Source organism: Seriola lalandi, unplaced genomic scaffold (genome assembly GCF_002814215.2).
Source record: "Seriola lalandi dorsalis isolate HSWRI2012SDOR001 ecotype SW California unplaced genomic scaffold, Sedor1 jcf7180002054722, whole genome shotgun sequence".
NCBI classification, from domain to species: Eukaryota; Metazoa; Chordata; class Actinopteri; order Carangiformes; family Carangidae; genus Seriola; species Seriola lalandi.
The window spans coordinates 362,765-383,192 of NW_019525275.1; the positions used below are offsets into that span (position 1 = coordinate 362,765).

At 45.6% G+C, this 20,428-nt stretch overlaps 4 protein-coding genes across 6 annotated transcripts in view; 2 read left to right on the forward strand and 2 right to left on the reverse strand.

The window, feature by feature from the left end:
- rtca (RNA 3'-terminal phosphate cyclase) overlaps positions 1-3,969 on the reverse strand; it is a 6,164-nt gene extending 2,195 nt beyond the window's left edge. The window contains exons 1-8 of the mRNA XM_023424181.2: positions 3,807-3,969; positions 3,560-3,660; positions 2,649-2,792; positions 2,295-2,418; positions 2,124-2,182; positions 1,840-1,981; positions 437-558; positions 9-67 (exon numbers count right to left, since the gene is read on the reverse strand). Coding sequence (XP_023279949.1) covers positions 9-67; positions 437-558; positions 1,840-1,981; positions 2,124-2,182; positions 2,295-2,418; positions 2,649-2,792; positions 3,560-3,660; positions 3,807-3,869 — 814 coding nt within the window. The 5' untranslated portion in view covers positions 3,870-3,969. The remainder of the gene's footprint in view (positions 1-8; positions 68-436; positions 559-1,839; positions 1,982-2,123; positions 2,183-2,294; positions 2,419-2,648; positions 2,793-3,559; positions 3,661-3,806) is intronic.
- An 817-nt stretch (positions 3,970-4,786) lies between these two features.
- dbt (dihydrolipoamide branched chain transacylase E2) lies at positions 4,787-11,015 on the forward strand. The gene is made up of 11 exons (XM_023424174.2): positions 4,787-4,902; positions 5,515-5,647; positions 6,071-6,146; positions 6,905-7,086; positions 7,183-7,310; positions 7,395-7,638; positions 7,954-8,120; positions 8,206-8,283; positions 8,576-8,767; positions 8,848-8,919; positions 9,429-11,015. The coding sequence occupies exons 1-11, from the start codon at positions 4,858-4,860 to the stop codon at positions 9,594-9,596; spliced, it is 1,485 nt and encodes a 494-aa protein (XP_023279942.1). The 5' UTR covers positions 4,787-4,857; the 3' UTR covers positions 9,597-11,015.
- A 152-nt stretch (positions 11,016-11,167) lies between these two features.
- Positions 11,168-15,844, forward strand: lrrc39 (leucine rich repeat containing 39). 3 transcript variants are annotated; one of them, XM_087178760.1, is made up of 9 exons: positions 11,168-11,278; positions 12,022-12,239; positions 12,515-12,623; positions 12,714-12,870; positions 12,972-13,108; positions 13,304-13,449; positions 13,525-13,677; positions 13,771-13,999; positions 15,550-15,844. In XM_087178760.1, exons 2-8 carry the CDS (start codon positions 12,100-12,102, stop codon positions 13,964-13,966), a joined length of 1,038 nt encoding a protein of 345 aa, XP_087034886.1. In that variant the 5' UTR covers positions 11,168-11,278; positions 12,022-12,099; the 3' UTR covers positions 13,967-13,999; positions 15,550-15,844. The 3 variants fall into 3 exon arrangements, with proteins under 3 accessions (XP_087034886.1, XP_023279947.1, XP_087034887.1); XM_023424179.2 differs by having other exon boundaries at positions 13,771-13,961; XM_087178761.1 differs by lacking the exon at positions 13,771-13,999.
- Positions 15,002-20,048, reverse strand: trmt13 (tRNA methyltransferase 13). Its single transcript, XM_023424176.2, has 11 exons — positions 19,853-20,048; positions 18,622-18,677; positions 18,361-18,427; positions 18,051-18,110; positions 17,906-17,975; positions 17,633-17,739; positions 17,215-17,400; positions 17,017-17,089; positions 16,854-16,928; positions 16,183-16,606; positions 15,002-16,101 (listed from the first exon to the last, which is right to left on the reverse strand). Exons 1-11 carry the CDS (start codon positions 20,000-20,002, stop codon positions 15,918-15,920), a joined length of 1,452 nt encoding a protein of 483 aa, XP_023279944.1. The 5' UTR covers positions 20,003-20,048; the 3' UTR covers positions 15,002-15,917.
- Between the last annotated feature and the right edge of the window lie 380 nt (positions 20,049-20,428).

Genomic DNA, 20,428 nt, shown 5'->3' on the forward strand with positions numbered 1-20,428 from the left:
ATCCTCACCTTTCTTCCCCAGAGCTGAACCTGCAAATAGACAACCTGTTGACGACTCAGCGATGATTCTGAAACAAAGACGGACCAATTAGAGCGCAGCAGCTGAGAAGGCTGTGATTTTTGCTAGCCACATGTGGTGGCCCCTCCCCTTCTGCTACGTAGCCAAGATGGCGACTGTTATAGTTGTCAGTGTGACAAAAGTAACTGTGAGTATGGAAGTATGTGAATTGAGACACAGCAATAACCTCAATGACGCTGCATTCACTTCATGTGGGAAAAACAAAGATTGACGGTTACAACTACAGAAAACATTCTGCAGTACAATTGAATTTTCAGTGGTATTCTGTTTGAAGTTTATTTCCCATCCTTCTCCCTCACAGTGAACACAGCATGGACACAGTGATGTCAGCAGGTGATGTCAGTGGGTGGGGGCTTACATGATGCCGTTGCCGTTACCATAGGCCTTTTCTTTTTCCTGCAGCGCCTGGATGTTGATGTAAAGTTCTTTGATTTCCTTCCTGATGGTTCTGACAGCAGCAGTCGACATGTCTTTAGCCAACTGAAGACGCACAACACAAAATACAGCTACAGTCAGTACCATACAACACCTAGAACTACAGTCAGCACCATACAACACCAAGAACTACAGTCAGCTCCATACAACACCTAGAACTAGTCAGCTCCATACAACACCAAGAACTACAGTCAGCTCCATACAACACCTAGAACTAGTCAGCACCAAACAACAAAGCTATAGTCAGCTCCATACAACACCTAGAACTACAGTCAGCTCCATACAACACCTAGAACTACAGTCAGCTCCATAAAACACCTAGAACTACAGTCAGCTCCATAAAACACCTAGAGCTACAGTCAGCACCATACAACATCTAGAACTACAGTCAGCTCCATACAACACCTAGAACTACAGTCAGCACCATACAACACCTAGAAGCTACAGTCAGCACCATACAACACCAAGAACTACAATCAGCACCAAACAACAAAGCTATAGTCAGCACCACAAAACACCAAGAACTACAGTCAGCACCATACAACACCTAGAGCTACAGTCAGCACCATACAACACAGAGCTACAGTCAGCACCATACAACACCAAGTACTACAGTCAGCACCATACAACACCTAGAGCTACAGTCAGCACCATACAACACCTAGAACTACAGTCAGCACCATACAACACCTAGAACTACAGTCAGCACCATACAACACCTAGAACTACAGTCAGCACCATACAACACCTAGAGCTACAGTCAGCACCATACAACACCAAGAACTACAGTCAGCACCATACAACACCTAGAGCTACAGTCAGCACCACACAACACCTAGAGCTACAGTCAGCACCATACAACACCAAGAACTACAGCATCGCAGGTAAACGTGAAGAAAGCAAGGGGAAGTTTGGTGTGGGAACATTTCGAGCTGAAAAATAACGAAGCAAACATTGCAACGCTGTAGCTTTAGCTTGTTATTTGTAAGAGATTTGGCTCAGAGCCTCGGGCTCCGCTGCCTTTTTTGTTCTGTTTAATAGTTAAACTATTAAACTGCCTTGTTTAAGATAATTGTTGTTGGACTATAATTCCTTCTTGGAATAAAGATTTCAATGAAGAAAAAGAGGCTCTCTTTAGTATTTTCTTTCATAGGCATTTTTATTTATAAAAAATTAATGATGAATCGATAATTGATCGTTAATTTTGCCGATGATCGACCAAGCAAATTACCTGCGCCCATCCCTAGTCAGCACCAAGAACTACAGTCAGCACAACAAAAACCCAGCTGTATAATCACAGTGATGTGTGCTGTGGTGTAACTTTACTTTGAAGGGCAGTACTCCAGCGACGAACGCTCTGCCGTGGATCTTGGTGATGTTTCCTCTCTCCGTCATGGTGACCGGCAGCAGCTCTTTCACCGGGTTCACTGTCACCATCACCTCACCTCCACCTTTAGGGTAGTAACCCCTGAGAGACACACACAGATTGAGAGAGAGAGAGAGAGAGAGAGAGAGAGAGAGAGAGAGAGAGAGAGAGAGAGAGAGAGAGAGAGTGAGAGAGAGAGAGACTCACACGCAGGTGTAATTACTGTAACAGTGGACAGACTGACCTCATTCTGATGTCACAGTCAAAATGGACTCCAAACTTCTCCACAATGGGTTTAAACACCTGAGGAAGAAAAACACAGATTCATTGATCAGAGCATGTCAGGATAAGCTGATCAGACTGATCAGTGAGTCAGCAGATTTTCTAGTCTGTCTGTAGTGTGTGTGTGCGAGACCTTGACAGTGTAGTCGATCTGAGGAGCCATCTCAGCGTTGGTTCCTCCCTTCAGACAGAGCTGTGAGGAGGCATCAGCAAACAGAGCACAGGGCAGAGCGACCTGCAGCAGCAGACACACACTCCTGACACACACACACACACACACACACACACACACACACACACACACACACACACACACACACACACACACCAGGTTTTGTAAAGAACTCTAAACTACTGACTCATGTGGATGATGTCATCCAGTCATCCGTCTGAAACTGTCGCATCCACCAATCCTCCATAAAAATCTGATCCTCCTGGAGGACCCGTGCCCCCCCTCAGACCACTTGTCTGGCAGTTTCAGTCTCACCCTGCTGTCTGTGTGTCGGCCGTGTGGTTTGCAGATTGGATCTTTCCTGGAGTCAGACTGATGTCGGTGGAGCCGATGCTGGCTCCCTGCAGACTGCCAGAGCACAGATCTGAGACCAGTTGTAGGCCGCTCAGGTGCTGCGGTCTGAACACATACACACAAAATTTGAACACAACGAACATTTTCAAAAACACATCGTACATAATCTAAAACCTGTTTCACAGTCATTTTGTCCAAATCTGAAAGATCACTGAAAACCAAGGATGCCTCAAACTAATGATGTTTACTTCACACTGTTGTTGCTGCTCCTCCATATGAAAATAGAAATCCTCATGAAGCAGAAACTGGATTCACAAAGTTTTCTTTTTTGTTTGTTTTTTTTACACAGGAAACTGAAATCAGAGCTTTTAAAGCAGCAATATCTAATCAATAAAATTGAATTTATTTAATTGGTTCCCGGCTGCTTGATGACGCCATTCACGGACTTTTCTGGAAGAAAGACTGCGGCAGAGAATCAGAAAAATAACTTAAAGCCTCAGTTTAAGTTTCATGAATTTAAAGCCGCTGTGATCAGAGTGATGATACAGAATTAAAAAGCAGTTTTTACTGAGTGTCTGAAAATCTGTGCCCAGATTCAGGAGTTGTGTGTGTTCATTGACAACTCAGATATTCTTATTATACATGAATTTTGAATGGAGTCTGGTTGGCGTCTCGTTTCCCAGCAGCAGTGAAGCGGGAGGCGTTTGATGAACTGAAAGAGGCCTGAGATCAGAGCGGAATAAAAGACTGAACAACAGCAGCAACGGAGCGTTTATTGTTCTCTGTGGACATCTGCTAACTAAGTTAGCCGACGACTCAACTTTAATGAATAGGCTAACATTAGCCTGTTAGCCGCGGGGATGCCTCCTCACCTGAGCCCCGGTGTGCTCCTGCCGGCTCGGATTTTGGAGATTTTGATTGCGGAACCGGTGATGCAGCTGAGCGCCGCGGAGACTCTCAGGATCTGTCCGCCCTGCAGAGAACCGACACAGGGAAACAGAGCAGACATCAGTGAGCTCAGCACCGGCATCTCCCGGCTGCTACCCGCCGCCGTTAGCCTTGTGTTAGCGCGTTAGCAGCGCGGAACATTTCTCCGGTAAACAAATTGCGAGTACTCACCCCCTCCATCACGCTGCCGTCGATCTCCTTCGCCGCCGCCACAGCCGCCTCCACCGGGTCCATTTTCACTCACAACACCAAACTTTCACTTTTACACAGAAACGTGATGATAGCGCCGAGCCGCTCTCTTCTTCTTCTTCTTCTTCTTCTTCTTCTGCTTCTGCTTCTGCTTCTGCTTCTTCTTCGGTTGAAACTTCTGGCTGTGCGCTACAGCCCTTTCCGACTGCCTTCAAAATAAAATCCAGTTATTGTTCCGATGATATAAAATAAGCTGCTGATAAATCATCTAGTTTTGGTCAAATCACTTTTTCATAAAGCCAAAGTTATTAAGTTATTATGTTTCTATAAATGTACGAGGCGCGTTAATTTCTAACTTGATAGAAAGATCAAAAATATCTTTTAGTGGTGTGTCGTGTACAGCAAATAATTCACGTTTTCAAGTTTAATATTAATCCTGATCATTTTATATATTTTTAATAGTTATTGCAATTTGAAACCTATCCTCTAAGATATTGTTTCAAAATATTTTCATCAGCCAACCAGCAGGTGACAATATCTCCCCTCTTTATCTTTTAATGTCATCACAATTTTTAAGTTAAATTGCTAACATTTCTTTGACTAATCTAAACAAATAAATGAAATGAGCCAACCCCGAGGAATTCCTACATTAATCTTAAAGCTGTGAGTGGTGCCATTAGGTAGTATGACACGGCTGCTAATATTCTGATAAAGTCCACTAATTAAATTTCTAAATTTAATTTCAAAATCAAAATGTTTCAGCATCAAACAGAAAATAAAAGAAATCTATTATAAAATAAATGTTTTTTCTCTTTCTATAAAATCAATAATAGAAATGTTTGTTGTATAAAGTTAGTTAGGTGAACTGCAATAAAAGTTAAATCTGTGGGGGTTGAACTTCTTGCTGTTCTTCCGCTAACCGCTGGGTGGCAGCGTTACGGCAAATCCGGCAGAGACGAAGAGGAAGAAGACTGTGCGCGCTGATTGGCTGCTGAGAGGGGCGTGCGGTTGTGTCGTTTGGAGGAGAGGAAAGATGGCGGCGGTGACCAGAGGCTCGTTCAGTGCGCTCAGACGGCTGGTGAGGAAAAAACCCGATTCATGTTTAAAAGTTTAGATGGTTACTCGTTTAAAACGGTCTGATGCTAACGTCGAGCTAAAGTCATGTCATCACTCCGTCACCCGGATAGCTTGTTACCTTAGCCTGTTAGCTGCTGCTGCCGTGCTAACTCTGATGCTAATGCTAACTGGTTGAATTAAAAACAAACTGAAGCCACCACCGTGCTAACACACCGGTTATCAGTTAGCAAGTTACCTTCAGCTAGCACCCTGCAAGCGAATCAGCTACCGGCTAACGGGCTCACTGAGGTTCTGTAGAAAGTAGTTCAGATCCAGATCTGAATCTGAGTCCACATGAAGCTGCTGAATTTAAATCAGTGTTCTGTGAAACTGACCTGTGTCCAGGTGAGCTCAGAGAGCTCTGTCACAGTGACACACCTGGACAACATGAACAGGTAAATCTTTTCTTCTTCAGTCAAACAACAAAACACCTGCTGAATCAGCCTGTGTAGTTTAGACCCAGAACAGAGCCAGAACCTGTCCTGTCTGTCTGTCCGTCCCTGTCTGTCCCTGTCTGTCTGTTTGTTGTTTACCTGTACAGGTGATGTATCTTTGTCTGGTCTCTTTCTGTCAGCTGAGTCAGCAATACCGCCGCCGATGTTTCCGGCTGCAGAACTTCAGACCGGTCCGGAATCTGCAGCCGCTCGCCTTCACCCTTGACAGAAACCTCCAGATGTTCAGCAGGAGGACGCTGCACTCCACTGCTGGTGAGTCCAGACCACCTGATACCTGCTGGTGTTTAAACCAAAACCTCTGCAGGTTTATTCTGTGTAGTCTGAAGTTCAGAGTTCAGACCTGGTTGGTCCAGATTCAGGTTTTCAGGAATCTAGGAAGCTGACAGGTGTTGAGTCCTCCAACCAGACTGTGTTACCTGTTACAGGTGTTTCCTGGTTTCTGGTGATGGAGTCTGTTCAGATTTTGTGTAATGACTCAGAGTTCAGAGAATCCAGACCAGCAGGTTTTATCACATAGTTCAGCTGGCAGATAAAATAAAGGTCTCTTTATGGCCGGTCTCTATCTGATGTCTATCTGATGTCTATCTGGTCTCTAGTCCATCAGTCCTGCTCCACCTGCAGTGTCACAGGAAGTGGTGATGATGTCACTGATGACACTGTGTGTTTCTCCTGCAGTGAGTCGAGGACCTATCGTCCAGTTCAAGCTGTCAGACATCGGAGAGGGGATCATGGAGGTGACGGTGAAGGAGTGGTACGTACCAAGACCTCAAAACCACTGAGATCTTGAACCTACAGGGACCCACAAACACTGTAGAGACCACAACATTCACTACATAGTCTACAGAGACCAGTAGAACGAAAACTACTGCCCAACCGATATTGGATTCTTGGGTCCGATACTGACATTGGGGAGTAAAAACATTTCGATATATATATAAACACTTGTGAAAAAGATATGTAATTAAAGCAGGATATTTTACAGTTTAACAATAATCTTTATTGTCCACAATGACATCAGTGACTGAAGCGGTAAACTTCACTGGGAATTAGATAAAATAACTATAAAAGTAAATAACTATAAATAAAAAACATATACATTATATATATTTGCTCTTATGTTTTTTATTTAACTCGAATGAAAACAAAGGACCAAATATACGTAATGTTGCCTGTATAACTTGACTTGACCCGAGCATTTCCACTGCATTACTGCTTCTTAATAAAAGTATTCATATCATCGCATATCAGGGAACACATGCGCAGACACCGATATATCTGTGATAGGCCGATATCGGCCGATAACATCAGCTGACCAATGAGTCAGTTGGGCTCAACAAAAACCACCTGAGACCAGACACACTACTCCAAACCGTCTCCCTGAGACCAGTGAAACTACCAAAGACCCAGAAAAGTGACTTGAGACTACACTAAACCTTTGTAATGTACAGAAACTAGAAGAAGACCAGAGCGGGTCCTGGTCTACATGAGTCAGGTGTTGTTGTCTTGCAGGTATGTGAAGGAGGGGGACAAGGTGTCTCAGTTCGACAGTATCTGTGAGGTCCAGAGTGACAAGGCGTCCGTCACCATCACCAGCCGCTACGACGGCGTCATCAGAAAACTCTACTATGACGTGGACGCCACCGCGCTGGTGGGCAAACCGCTGGTCGACATCGAGACAGAGTCCGGTTCAGGTGAGACACCACATCCAAACCTGGTTTTAGTCTGAACCAGATCAGCTTTGTGTCCTGTGGTTCTGGTTTGATCCAGACATGACTCTTGTTGTTCAGAGGTGATCCAGGAGGAGGACGTGGTGGAGACGCCGGCAATGGCTCGAGAAGAACACACCCACCAGGAGATCAAAGGTCACAAGACCCAGGCCACGCCCTCCGTGAGACGCCTTGCCATGGAGAACAACGTGAGTCTGTCCCCAGTCTGTCTTCAGTGTCCAGGACAGGACAGACTGTGTCTGGTTTAACTGGTCTGACTGGTGTGTCCTCAGATCAAGCTCAGTGAGGTGGTGGGGACGGGGAAAGACGGACGGATCCTGAAGGAGGACATCTTGAACTTCCTAGCGAAGCAGACGGGAGCCATCTTACCTCCGACCCCATTCCAGGAGATCCAGACTCCGGGTCCTGGTCCTGCCGCTGCTGCCAGGCCCGCGAGCACTCCGGCAGCCGTCACACCCCCACCCTCCACACCCAGACCTGCGTTCACTGGGAAGGACGTAACCGAGCCCCTGAAAGGTCAGAGGTCATTTCATCAGCAGCATGAAAACATGAGCACGTCTCGGGTTATTGATCATGTTTAACCAATCGATCAGTTCATTAATCGGTTCATCAGTTGATCAGTTTGTTCATCAGGACAAAGTAAAATCTATTTTATTTCAGACCCTGAACTCTGATCTAGGTGATCTTTAGTTTCCCACAGGTCAGTTCTGTAATAGGCTCCGCCCACACCTGGTGAGTGAACCTGGACCATGTCTTCAGGTTGGACTTGAGTCTGAACAATCATTGATTACCTGTATCAGATAATCAACAATCATTGACCCTCCCCCCCAGGTTTCCACAGGGCGATGGTGAAGACAATGACGGCCGCTCTGATGATCCCTCACTTCGGTTACTGCGACGAAGTGGACCTAAGCCGCCTGGTAGGTCTCAGGTCTGAGCTCAGATCTGTGGCTGAAGGTCGGGGGGTCAGACTCAGCTACATGCCCTTCTTCATCAAGGTACGACCCAAGGGCGGGAACAACCTCAATGCTGATTGGTCACATGTTCGGTGCTGACGTTAACGCTGCGCTCTCATTGGCTCAGGCTGCCTCTCTCAGCCTGCTGCACTTCCCCATCCTGAACGCCTCGGTGGACGAGGGCTGCCAGAACATCACCTACAAGGTAAAGACCCCAGTCCTCCACTGGTGTCATTCGGACCCTCCAGGGTCTAACAAAGACCTGGTTCCTTTCTCTGAATTAGTTTTGATCATATATCTTTATCAAAAAATTATCCAGTTCAGATCTCCGGGACGCACAGCTGCTGGGGGTTGTTGTTGTTGTTGTTGTTGTTGTTGTTGTTGTTGTTGCTGCTGCTGCTGCTGTTGCTACTGTCGTTGTTGTTGTTGCTGCTGCTGCTGTTGCTACTGTCGTTGTTGTTGTTGCCATGGTGATGACAGTGCTGTCTGTGCCTCAGGCGTCTCATAACATCGGGCTGGCGATGGACACGAGTCAGGGTCTGCTGGTTCCTAACGTGAAGAATGTGCAGCTGCTCAGTGTGTTTGAGATCGCTCAGGAGCTGAACCGGCTGCAGACTCTGGGTTCTGCGGGTCAGCTGGGAACCTCGGACATGACCGGGGGGACTTTCACCCTGTCCAACATCGGCTCAGTAAGTCCAGCTGCACCTCAGCTAAACCATCAGACTCCAGACCCGGTCTAACCTGAACTTGTTCTCTGTTTGTGGTCTAGATCGGAGGGACATACGCCAAACCAGTGATCCTTCCTCCTGAGGTTGCCATCGGAGCTCTGGGAAAAATCCAGGTGGGTTCCAAACTTTTCCAGGATCATCAGAGTCAGAGCATCACATGAACACACGTGTCGCTGGTAGCCATTTTGTTTTCAGGTTGCCTGTACATCCGTCTCATTCTCATGGACACGATATCTCACTAACACCTTGATGGAACTTCTTCAAATTTGGTAAAAATGTCCTTGGACTCAAGGATGAACTGATTAGATTTTAGTGGCCAAAGGTCAAGGTCAGAAAACACTATTTAGCTGTAACTCAAGACTTCACACAAATGTTCATATTTTATAATTTATGTGACTCTGGATAAACAGGATGTGACCTGAGACGAGTCTGAGTGGAGGAAGAGATTCTAGTTGTTACTGTGTCTTATTGTTGTTTCTTGTTTCTTGTCATCTTAAATTAAATCTCATGATGTCAGAAAACAAAGTTCGCTCACAAACATCAGAAATTTGATAAAGAATCTCTTCTCATTGAGATTGTGATAAGCCCCGCCCCCTCTGACCTCATCACTCTGTGTGTTCAGGTTCTGCCTCGATTCAGCACCGGTGGTCAGGTGGTCCCGGCTCACATCATGAAGGTCAGCTGGTCGGCGGATCACCGCATCATCGACGGAGCCACCATGTGTCGCTTCTCCAACCTGTGGCGGGAGTACCTGGAGAACCCGGCGAGCATGGTGCTGGACCTCAAATGAACGGGAACATTTCCCATCAGCCCCGGGAACGACGGAGACGCGACACTAACAGACCTTCACCCCTCCCCCCACCGTTTTTGCCGCCTTCATCTTCACCTTTTGTCATTTCCTTGTTGCCTTTGAGCGAGGCGGTGGGGGAGGTGTCAGCCTATCAATCATGTTGTTTCCATGACAACCAGTCACTCACAGCGGAGGTTAGAGGTAGTTAGTTTCGTTCAAGTGAACCAGGGTTCAACTCTTCAGGTTTAGACTGGTGGTCCCTCCTGGATCTGGATCCTCTCTGCAGGTAGGGTCAGGTGGGCTCAGGTGGGCTCAGGTGGGGTCAGGATGGAGGTCAGTGTGAGACCTGGAGTCCAGAGCTCATGAGAGTCTGTTATTTGTTCTGGGCCTGAGGCTCGATTCACTGAGTGATTCATGGAATAATTTGAATTTGGTTCCTGGTTTTCCTCCTCAGTCAGAGACGGGTCTGACCTGACCCCCTCTGAGTCCTGGACTGGACCACATTAGAAGAGGTCCCTTCGGGTGGGTACAATAATCAAATAATTATCATAATAAATAATCAATAAAAAACTCTGATGAGTCGAGTGACAGTTAACTGGAGGAAAATCTATTTTGAAAATCACAGGAAGCAGGTTCAGATCATGTGATCGAGTCAAAAGCTCCAGAACAGCTAGTAAATGGACCCAGAGTCCACCTGAAGGAGCTGGTCTGAGGTTAGACCTGGGTCATGAGACCAGTTCATCAGAGTCCGGTCTAATGGTTCCAATGAGTTCAGCTGTCAGTTGCATGACGGAGGTTCAGCAGGACTGGACTGGTTCTGGATGTGGTCTGTCTTGTATATAAATGAACCAGTGGTGGACCTGCTGTGCCTCAGGTCCCCGATGGATCCTGAACCACAAAGTGCCGTCTGACCCTCTGTCTCCTGTAGGAACCAGCAGGTTCTCTTCAGAACCTTCCTGTTCTTCAGACTTACTGTTCTCTGTGTTTGGTCTCCAGCTCCTGAGGGAAGACCTGGTTCTGTAGCTGCTAAATGTCCCCCTTTCTTCACCAGCTGCCCCCTGACTGGTTACTGGTGTCTGGTTTCTTGTCTCTGGTCCTGGTCCTGGTGTGGAGATCATGTGATCAGCTCTTCTTCCTCTAAGAATCTGTCATTAAGTCCTGGATCTTCCTGAAGCAGCCAGAGCTTTCAGCTGTTCCTCCTTGACTTCCTCTGTGTCCTGGTGGCTGCTGGGTAATGATGGTGTTGGTTTTAAGTTACATGATGTTTGTTTGTCTCACGTGTTGAAATTTTTTTGTTGACTCTGATGTGGCGTGGTTTCGTGTTGGGATGTGGATCAGGATACTGGTCCCGGTCTCTGACATCGAAGCGTTTGAACCCTGGTGAAAAACTGAATAAAATTGAAGTGCACAAACTTAAAACCCCGAGTCAGTGAGTCTGTGATGAGTTCATCTCTCTCATATATTTACTGCTTACTCATTACTAATCACATATTTAATGATGTTTTGATGTAAAATGATTGTCATGTGACTGTCAGCTTGTCATGTGACTGTCAGCTGGCCATGTGACTGTCGTTGGGTCATGTGAACCGGAGGCTAAAATTATCCAGCAGCAGATCTGAGGTCAAATTTCAGCTGAAGAGAGACGGCATGGAGGACGACAACTGCTGCTGTGCTACGACAAGGTGAGAGCTGATTCCCCAATACTGCAGTACTACAACACTACAATAATATACTACTATACTGCAGTACTACAGCACTGTTATACTATAATACTGCAGTACTACAACACTACAAAAATATACTACTATACTGCAGTACTACAGCACTGTTATACTATAATACTGCAGTACTACAACACTACAATAATATACTACTATACTGCAGTACTACAGCACTGTTATACTATAATACTGCAGTACTACAACACTACAATAATATACTACAATACTGCAGTACTACAACACTACAAAAATATACTAAAATACTGCAGTACTACAGTAATGTTATACTACAACATTACAACACTACAATAATATACTACAATATTAAAAATACAACTATCTAGTGTGACAAAGTGTCTGTTCACTCAGGAAAAACTGACAATAAAATAAGGATGAATAATTATAAAAATAATTTCAACTGAAGCTTAAGAGGAAACTTTAACCGCGTCTGTTAACATTTCTTATTAAGAAAATAATATATTCACATATATTGTCAGAGATAATCAGGCCTCAACTGCTATTTAAAAAATAATTTTTTTAAACAAGTAATGGTTTCAAACATTTAGTTTTTTTTGTCTTTCATAGTTGAGCTCATGTATTTATTTACTTCTTAAAGTTTGCTGTTTTAAAATAAATATAATTTTTACTATATAGATAAAATGGAATATTTCTCTGCTCTACTAATAAATAATCACCAATAACAGGATGATCAGAGGGAGGACGACACTGCAGCTCAGAGGTTAGGTCATCTCACCTGTTCACCTGTGCACTACGACATCATCATGGTGGGCGTGGCTGTGTGTAGCTCCATCAGCTCCGTTAAAGCTTTGTGGGAGAGCAGGATCAAGAGGAAGAAGGAGGAGCAGGACGAGGAGGAAGAGCAGAGGAGGAGGAGGGCAGTCAGAGGCGGGGCTACCGGCAGGTCAGACTCTGCCCACTCTTTTTTTTATTGGTTAAATGTTTTTGCTGGGTCTAAACTCTTGTGTTTCCATCTCACACGTGCTGAGTGAGTTCACTCAAAATGATTGATAAACTTCTCACCCTCAACGGCCGCCATCTTGGCTCTATGTAATACACAGTACTACATGTGTACTGAGTACACAGAGCACTACATGTGAGTGTACTGAATACACAGTACTACATGTGTACTGAGTCCAGGTCGGGTCTTTGATGTCCTGGTTCTGGTGTCTGGTCCAGACTCAGTGTAGGGGTCTGGGAGGACCGGGCGTCTCTGGCTCGACTCCAACAGAAGCTGCAGACAGAAGACGGACGGCTGGTTCTCCGGATCGAACAGGAGGAGTGGAAGGTAACATCCTCCAGGAGCAGACTGTCCTGGTCTGGTCCCAGGACCACATCTGATGTGGTTCTCTGGTTGTCATATTTGTTATGTCCCCAGTCTTTGCCAGGCTGTCTGGTCCAGCTCACTCAGGTCCAGGAGTGGCAGATCCACCGGACCGGACTGCTCAAGATCCCTCACTTCATCTCCAGCTTCCAAAACCTTCTGGTTCTCGATCTGTCCCGCAACGGGGTCACCGAAATCCCCCGAGAGATCGGTCAGTATGACGCCCCCACTTCCACTGCAGATTGGAGGGTGTAGATCCTTTAGCTTGTCTCAGGGAATGGAGTTTTAATGGTGTCCTGGTTCTGGTCACAGGGAAGTTGACCGGGCTCAGAGAGCTGCTGCTGAGCTACAACAGAGTCCAGTTTGTTCCTGAAGAGCTGAGCTGCTGTGAGAGTCTGGAGAGGCTGGAGATCGCCATGAACCGGGACCTGGACCACCTGCCAGACCAGGTATGAACCAAAACCTAAACCAGATTCTAAATAAGGGACCAGCACTAACCTAAACCAGGTTTAGGTAAACACTGATAACACGGACACCTTTCAGATCAGGTGTGGACCCAAACCTAAATTCTGACCAGTGAGTGTAGACCTGATCCTACAGAGGGTCTGATCCAGCTGATCTGAGGTCTGTTCTGTCCCCTGAAGTTCAGGAAGCTGAAGAAGCTGCAGCACCTGGATCTGTCCATGAACGACTTCACCTGCCTGCCGGACTGCGTGGTCGGACTGCCGGCGCTCGAGTGGCTCGACATGGGAGGAAACCGACTGCAGCACTTACCTGAGGACATACACAGGTGGGTGAAGGAGGACAGCGACGTAATCTGAGCCCCACCACCAGCCAATCAACAGTGAGATATGTGTGTCCTCAGGATGGAGAAGCTGCACACTCTGTGGCTGCAGAGGAATGAGCTCGAGAGGCTCCCAGATAACATCAGCAGGATGGACAGTCTGGACACCCTGGTCCTCAGCTGCAACAGACTGAGAGACATCCCCTCTTTGATGGAGGACATGTCCAAGCTCAGGTCAGTCTGTCCTCAAATATGACTCAGTCAGACCGACCTCAGGCCGACCTGAGGTCGGTCTTTCCACCGTCTTTTGTCTTTGTTTCTGAGCAGGTTTGTGAATTTCCGGGACAACCCTCTGACTCTGGACGTGGCTCTGCCATGCAGGAAGACGAAGGGCGAGGAAGATGAGGAAGATGAGGAAGATGATGACAGAGAGATGTTTGGACAAGAGTTCATGAAGATGTACATCCAGGAGGCGAGGAAGAGAGCGTACGCCGTGCTCAACATGCACTGTGTCAACCGTTAGTACCAGCTCCTCCCCACGGCCAACACTGACACTGTAATACCTGAGTCCTCATGAGTCTGAGTCCTCATGGGTCTGAGCCTGAGTCCTCATGAGTCTGAGTCCTCATGAGTCTGAGTCCTCATGGGTCTGAGTCCTCTGAGTCTGCTCATGGGTCTGAGTCCTCATGAGTCTGAGTCCTCATGGGTCTGAGTCCTCATGAGTCTGAGTCTTCATGGGTCTGAGTCCTCATGAGTCTGAGTCCTCATGGGTCTGAGTCCTCATGAGTCTGAGTCTTCATGGGTCTGAGTCCTCATGGGTCTGAGTCCTCATGAGTCTGAGTCTTCATGGGTCTGAGTCCTCATGGGTCTGAGTCCTCGTGGGTCTGAGTCCTCATGAGTCTGAGTCCTCATGGGTCTGAGTCCTCATGGGTCTGAGTCCTCATGGGTCTCAGTCCTCATGAGTCTGAGTCCTCATGGGTCTGAGCCTGAGTCCTCATGGGTCTGAGTCCTCATGGGTCTCAGTCCTCATGAGTCTGAGTCCTCATGGGTCTGAGCCTGAGTCTTCATGGGTCTGAGTCCTCATGAGTCTGAGTCCTCATGGGTCTGAGCCTGAGTCCTCATGGGTCTGAGTCCTCGTGAGTCTGAGTCCTCGTGAGTCTGAGTCCTCATGAGTCTGAGTCTTCATGAGTCTGAGTCTTCATGAGTCTGAGTCTTCATGAGTCTGAGGCCTCGTGAGTCTGAGTCCTCATGAGTCTGAGTCTTCATGAGTCTGAGTCCTCCTGAGTTTGAGTCCTCATGGGTCTGAGACTTCATGGGTCTGAGACTTCATGAGTCTGAGACTTCATGAGTCTGTCTTCATGAGTCTGAGTCCTCGTGAGTCCGAGTCCAACCATAAATCAAAGCCAGAGTAATTCAGCTGTGTCCTGTAAATGTCCGTCCTCATCTCATTCAGTCTCTGTCAGAGACACTGAGCTCATCCAGAGTTTAACTGAGGCAAAGGTGGGACTCGATCTAGTGACCCTGTGATCAGAGGACGACCCACTGAGACACAGTCTGGTTCAAGTCCCAGTGACTTTCACCTTTGAACTTTATTCACATTGAGACATGAAGGTGTGATGTTCCTTCACTTTCTTCATGTTGATATAATGATGATAAAATAATTTCACAGTGAAAATCTTCTGAAATAAGATGAGATTGATTTTTGACTCAAAACAAACTGATGAATTACTCTAAAGTCAATGTTCACTTACTAACTTTTTCCAGCCAGAGCTTTCAGCTGCTTCTCACAGTTAGATTTTCTGAAGGCAGCCAGGAGATACAGTTGAAAGCTCGTAAGTGAACCTGGATCTGATTCAAACGTCAGATGAATATTAACAGGTATGTGATAACACTATTACTAATAACTAATAATTAATAATAATTAACAGACATCAAGTTGATTACAATAAAATAAATATTTGATTTATGAACTAATTAGGGTTTAACCCTTAAGTAATTAATCATAATAATAGTAATAATTTAATTAGGTTTAAGCTTTTTACTATAAAGTATTTGATTGTAAATAATTGTCTGATGTCCGATGTGTTTCTGTTCTGAATGTTTCAGAGTCCAACGACGAGGCTTCACATTAAAACAGTCGTCGCTGCGTTTCTTCTTCTGCAACTTTTTAAATCAAACAGGTTTTTACAGCAGCCACCGTGTGACTCACAGACTCTGAGACAGTTTGTCATGTGACCACTTCACCTGCTCCTGTTTCCTGTTGTTACTCAGACTGTGAATATCAGTGAGCTGCTCGAGGACATCAACTGAAAACACTTTAATACAAACTTTACTAAAGATTCAATACGTTGAGCCTGACGATGATTTTCACAATTAAAAGACTTTTTTTTACAAACACAAACTTGTTTCTTTGAGTCGAGCTGCAGCTCATCATCAGTTCAGTTTTTCTGGTCGTGCAGATGAGTAATAACTGATCAGGAGGAGGGGGGGGGGGAGGGCACGGCGGTCAGTAACATGTTCTCCAGAGTGGTCTGAGCATCGACGTATCGAGTCAGTTTGCTCTTGAATCCTTTTGCCCACAGGAAGTGGAGTCTGCCGCTGTCGATCAGAAGTTTACAGAGACGACCCACATGCTCCCGCTCATCTGCCGCCAGAAACCTGCAGACACACAGACACTCTGTTCAGGACCTTGTCAGGGCTTGGGACACCACCTGAAGGGGTCAGAGGTCAAATATTTACCCATTCACAGCGTCCGTCTCCTCTGCTGCTTCGTGCGCTTCATCGTCTCTTCTCTGATTGGTTGGATCCTGAGACGGATGGTTCTGATTGGTTGGTCTGAGTCCACATGTGGCCCAGCTGGACATTCGACAGAAAGCTGAGAACTCTGCAGCTCCGAGTCCTCTCTGCAGGAAGAACTGCTGACCCACGTAGTGACGCCACTCACAGCGATGGTGACAGCACAGCGCCACCGCCAGGCCGAGGACAGCACCAGAGCCAGGAACAAAGTCAGAGGCTGGTCCTTGTTCAGGTCCTGGATCATCAGAGAGAGAGCCAGAGTCTGGACCAGGGTCAGCAGCCAGTTCTGATGTTTTGAGGCGTTTTGCCGGTGGTTCAGTCTCCTGGTCCAGTCCTGGTGTTTCCAACAAACAGCGCAGAGCCAGATCTAAGGACAGAAACCAGTTAATGTTCAGCCGGTCACCTGCACCTGTGGCAGCAGGTCAGTCCGTGTTAAAACCAGGAGTCAAGTCAGAACCAGAACCAAGTCAGGTCTGGGTTTGTTTCAGAGACCACTGTGGGTAACAGATCTGTTTTGGTTTCTAGTGTCAGGTGTCAACAATAGTGTCAGTGTCATTCGACTGACACTGCTGACAGCCAATCAGAGCTCAGAGTGCGAGGCAGACCGTTCTCACCTGTAGCTGCTCCACACAGGTGTTTCCCGACTCCGACTATCGGGAGCTTCTTCTGTCTGAGCAGAGGGACTTTACCTGGAAACATCAGGTCAGATCATGGGAGTTAAAACCATGAGCATAAGTTCAGAACTAAACCACCAGGGTCTCAGTGTTTGTCTCTTACTTAAATCCAGATGTTGAATGTCGACCTGCAGCCTCTCAAACTGAACTCCACCCTCCTGATGTTTCCCATCCACCTGGAGCAGAACAGACAGCAGGTTTGGAGTTGTTTTGAGTCAGAGAGTCTGGAGCTGGGGAGTCAGGGACTAGGGAAGTCTGGACCAGGGAGTTTGGAGACTGGAGTCATGAGGTTTCTCTGTACCTTGAAGCGGGTGCTGCAGCGCTCCACCAGCAGCAACTGCAGGTCTTCACAGATCTTCAGGTGGTCGCGGGTCTTCAGGGCTTCGTGGATCCAGTGAGACAGTTTCCCTCGACCCGCTCCGAACTCCACAAAGCACCGTCCCCCTGCCAACAGTCCCAGCTCCTCCAGATGACCTAAGATAGAGGACTGGACATACGACAGGTCAGACAAGACCAGCTCCAGCTCCACCTCCTCAAGGGAGGCATGGCTTACAGACGTGTGTCACTACAGACTCATCAACCATTCACCTGTCCAGGATTTTACAAATACTGAGCTCATGAGTCCAGATCCACATTCCCCTTCTAGAACCTCCCACAACAAACAAAGTCTGTTTTCTCACTTCTAAAGGTGTGTACAGGTGTTTCAGGTGTTACTGTACCTGCTGTTTCAGGTGTTTGTGGGCAGAGTCTCCGTTTTTCGGGTTGCTGAGTTCTTCCTGGAGGACAGGGTGGGACAGAATGCTGTCCTCCGGGTCACACTGCAGTCCTATAACAACATCATTATTTTCTACAGAAACAGTCAGACTGTGGAGTGCTTCACTGATACATTGACGAGATGCTGCTGTGACGTTTGATTTGCTGGATTTAGTCATGTCATGCCTGGTTAATTTATCTTAAGAGCAGGTGGAAGACGAGTAGAATCAGCAACTCACCTCTGACCGCTGTCCTCAGTTTGTCCAACAGAGACTCCAACTCTGTCCTGCTGCGCTCACACAGACTCACCTGGAACAGATAGATTAGCATTAGCAATGTTGTTGTTATTCAGTGTGTGAACAGCAGCAGAAGATCAGACGTTACCTGCTGCACAGTCTTGTCTCCATCAGCTGATCCAGCATTTATGTTCTCCACATAATAAACCTGAAGAACATAAAAAACAGTCAAACTACAGTCAGACTACAGTTAGACTACAGTATAACTACAGTCAGACCACAGTTAAACTACAGTCAGGCTACACGTCAGGCTACATTCCAACTACAGTCAGACTACAGTTAAACTACAATCAGATTACAGTTAAACTACAGTCAGCAACAGACATGATGACGGGGACAGAGGAGACAGAGCAGAGTTGATACTCTGACATGAGGACAGAGTGAGGAGTTTGTCTCACAGGCTTGTTTCTCTCTCTGGAGTTACATTTCCTCAGGTGTTTGTCCAGTTTGTCTTCACTCACGGTGCTGAAGCAACAAAAAAACACCAACACATAGAAATCATTTGACATGTTGTGATTCAATAATCCTGCTGGTGATGCTGTGATCAATGAGTGATGCTGCTTCTGAGTCAATTAAAACTGATTTTATTTCATTCACAAGTAACTGTTTATTAACAGATCAATAATCTGATCATAAAAAGTGATTGATCAATAACTGACTGTTTGGGGTCCAGAGGACAGATGATCCTCCTGCTGCCACTTCTGCTTCCCTCCTCCTGGAAACGGGAGACAGAAAACAGAAAAACAGTGGTTGTTGTTATTTGAGAGCATTGTAGTTGTTGTGGCGTTGAATCATTTACAGTCAGTGTCTCAGTGTTCAGCCATTTTAACATCAGGACCGACAGACGCTTTCCCACTGTGTAGTTAATTATCAGAAGGTCTTTCTGTGGCCTGAAGCTGTGTTTGAGCAGAATGTGGTCAAAGTCTAGTTAAATGGTACATAAATACATTTAATTGGGTGACCAGATGTCCCTGTTTTTCAGGGAAAGTTACCGTTTTTGGTGGCCTGTCCCTGGTTGGAGCTGTCCCCAGAAATGTCCCTGTTTTTAATGTTTGTAATTAAAAACAGACGCCTAACTTTGTGCTTGTTTTGGCCAACAGAAGGGGATAAGCTGCTAACTATAGCATCTTCAGAAGTGAAGCTAAACCATCAAAATTGAGTTATCCAATCAGATTTTCCTTTTTTGTTGTCTCTAGGCAGAGAAAATGTTAGCTGGCTCACTCATTGGTAAACTAACCGAAACAAACATACTTCAAACAAACTTTACGACAACTTCAAAGGTAGGTAGTCATTATTTTATCAGTCGGCCTTCATAATAGTTTATTACAACACAACACTTACCGTGGTCGAATTACATGACTGTACTCCCTTTTTATTTAATTGGTAAAAACATTGGGTATTTTAATGATATATTGACACCGAACTGGAAATGTCCTCTGTTTCCATTTCAGATATCTGGCCACCTTAACATTTAAGCAATATTTAAATGTTTAAATGATATTTAAGTGCTATATAAACATTATTAAATAGTACAGCTGTATCCTGTGTCTGCCTTTCTCAAACAAACTCATTGACCTGAGGATAAATATCTGACACAAACCGGCCACATGTTGTAAAAGGCCCAGACTTTGTAATAAAAAATAAAAAAAAATCCAGCTACACTTGCCTCCTGTCAGTGTCAGCGCCACCTGCTCACAGGTGAGTAGCTGTAACTGAAATACTGATTGTATTTGTCTCTAAACTGATTAAGAATAAAGTTTAAACTTTAATTCAGTCGAAGGAGCAGCGTTTGAGTCAGAGGATGAAATCAGTTTACAGCAATTTGCTCTTCTGTCCTGCTGTTATCATGTTGTGTGTGTCAGTGAACTCAGCCCGTGTCCATGAACTCACCATGGTCGCATGTTCTCCACAAAACGTTTTTCCTCTCCCGACGATCATTTTACAGAAACGGTTCTTTTTCTCCACGAAGAACCCACACCTACCGGGTGAAGGAGCCGCCATGTTGGAGGACACGGAGGTAGCAGAACTTCCATGCTGCATTCAGGTGCTCGCTGAGCTGTGGGAAATACCAAGGGTCCACGATTAATATTAATAAGTGTTTGCTGTTTTTATAAAACGAACGAAATAAATTTGGAGTTTAACACTCAGAATATTAAAACCATAGTCAACTGAGATTAAAATAAGGAAAAGTGGCCAATGCTTTAACACCTTTTAGTTTTGATTGCATCACATCAAAAATGTAGGAAACTGTGTGAAAAACATGCCTCGTTATTTTCTGAACTTATTTATTGACCTGCAATTATTTTCTATTGTCAAGTACTTTGTTAATGTTTGACTAAATTTATCTTTTAATTTTTTTGGTATATATTGTTTAGTTTAGGTTTTTGAAACATTAGTTACATGAATGTGTTTGTTCAATCCATTTATAAAACTGTAGTTGAAGTTTAAGCCTTGTAATTTCTATTT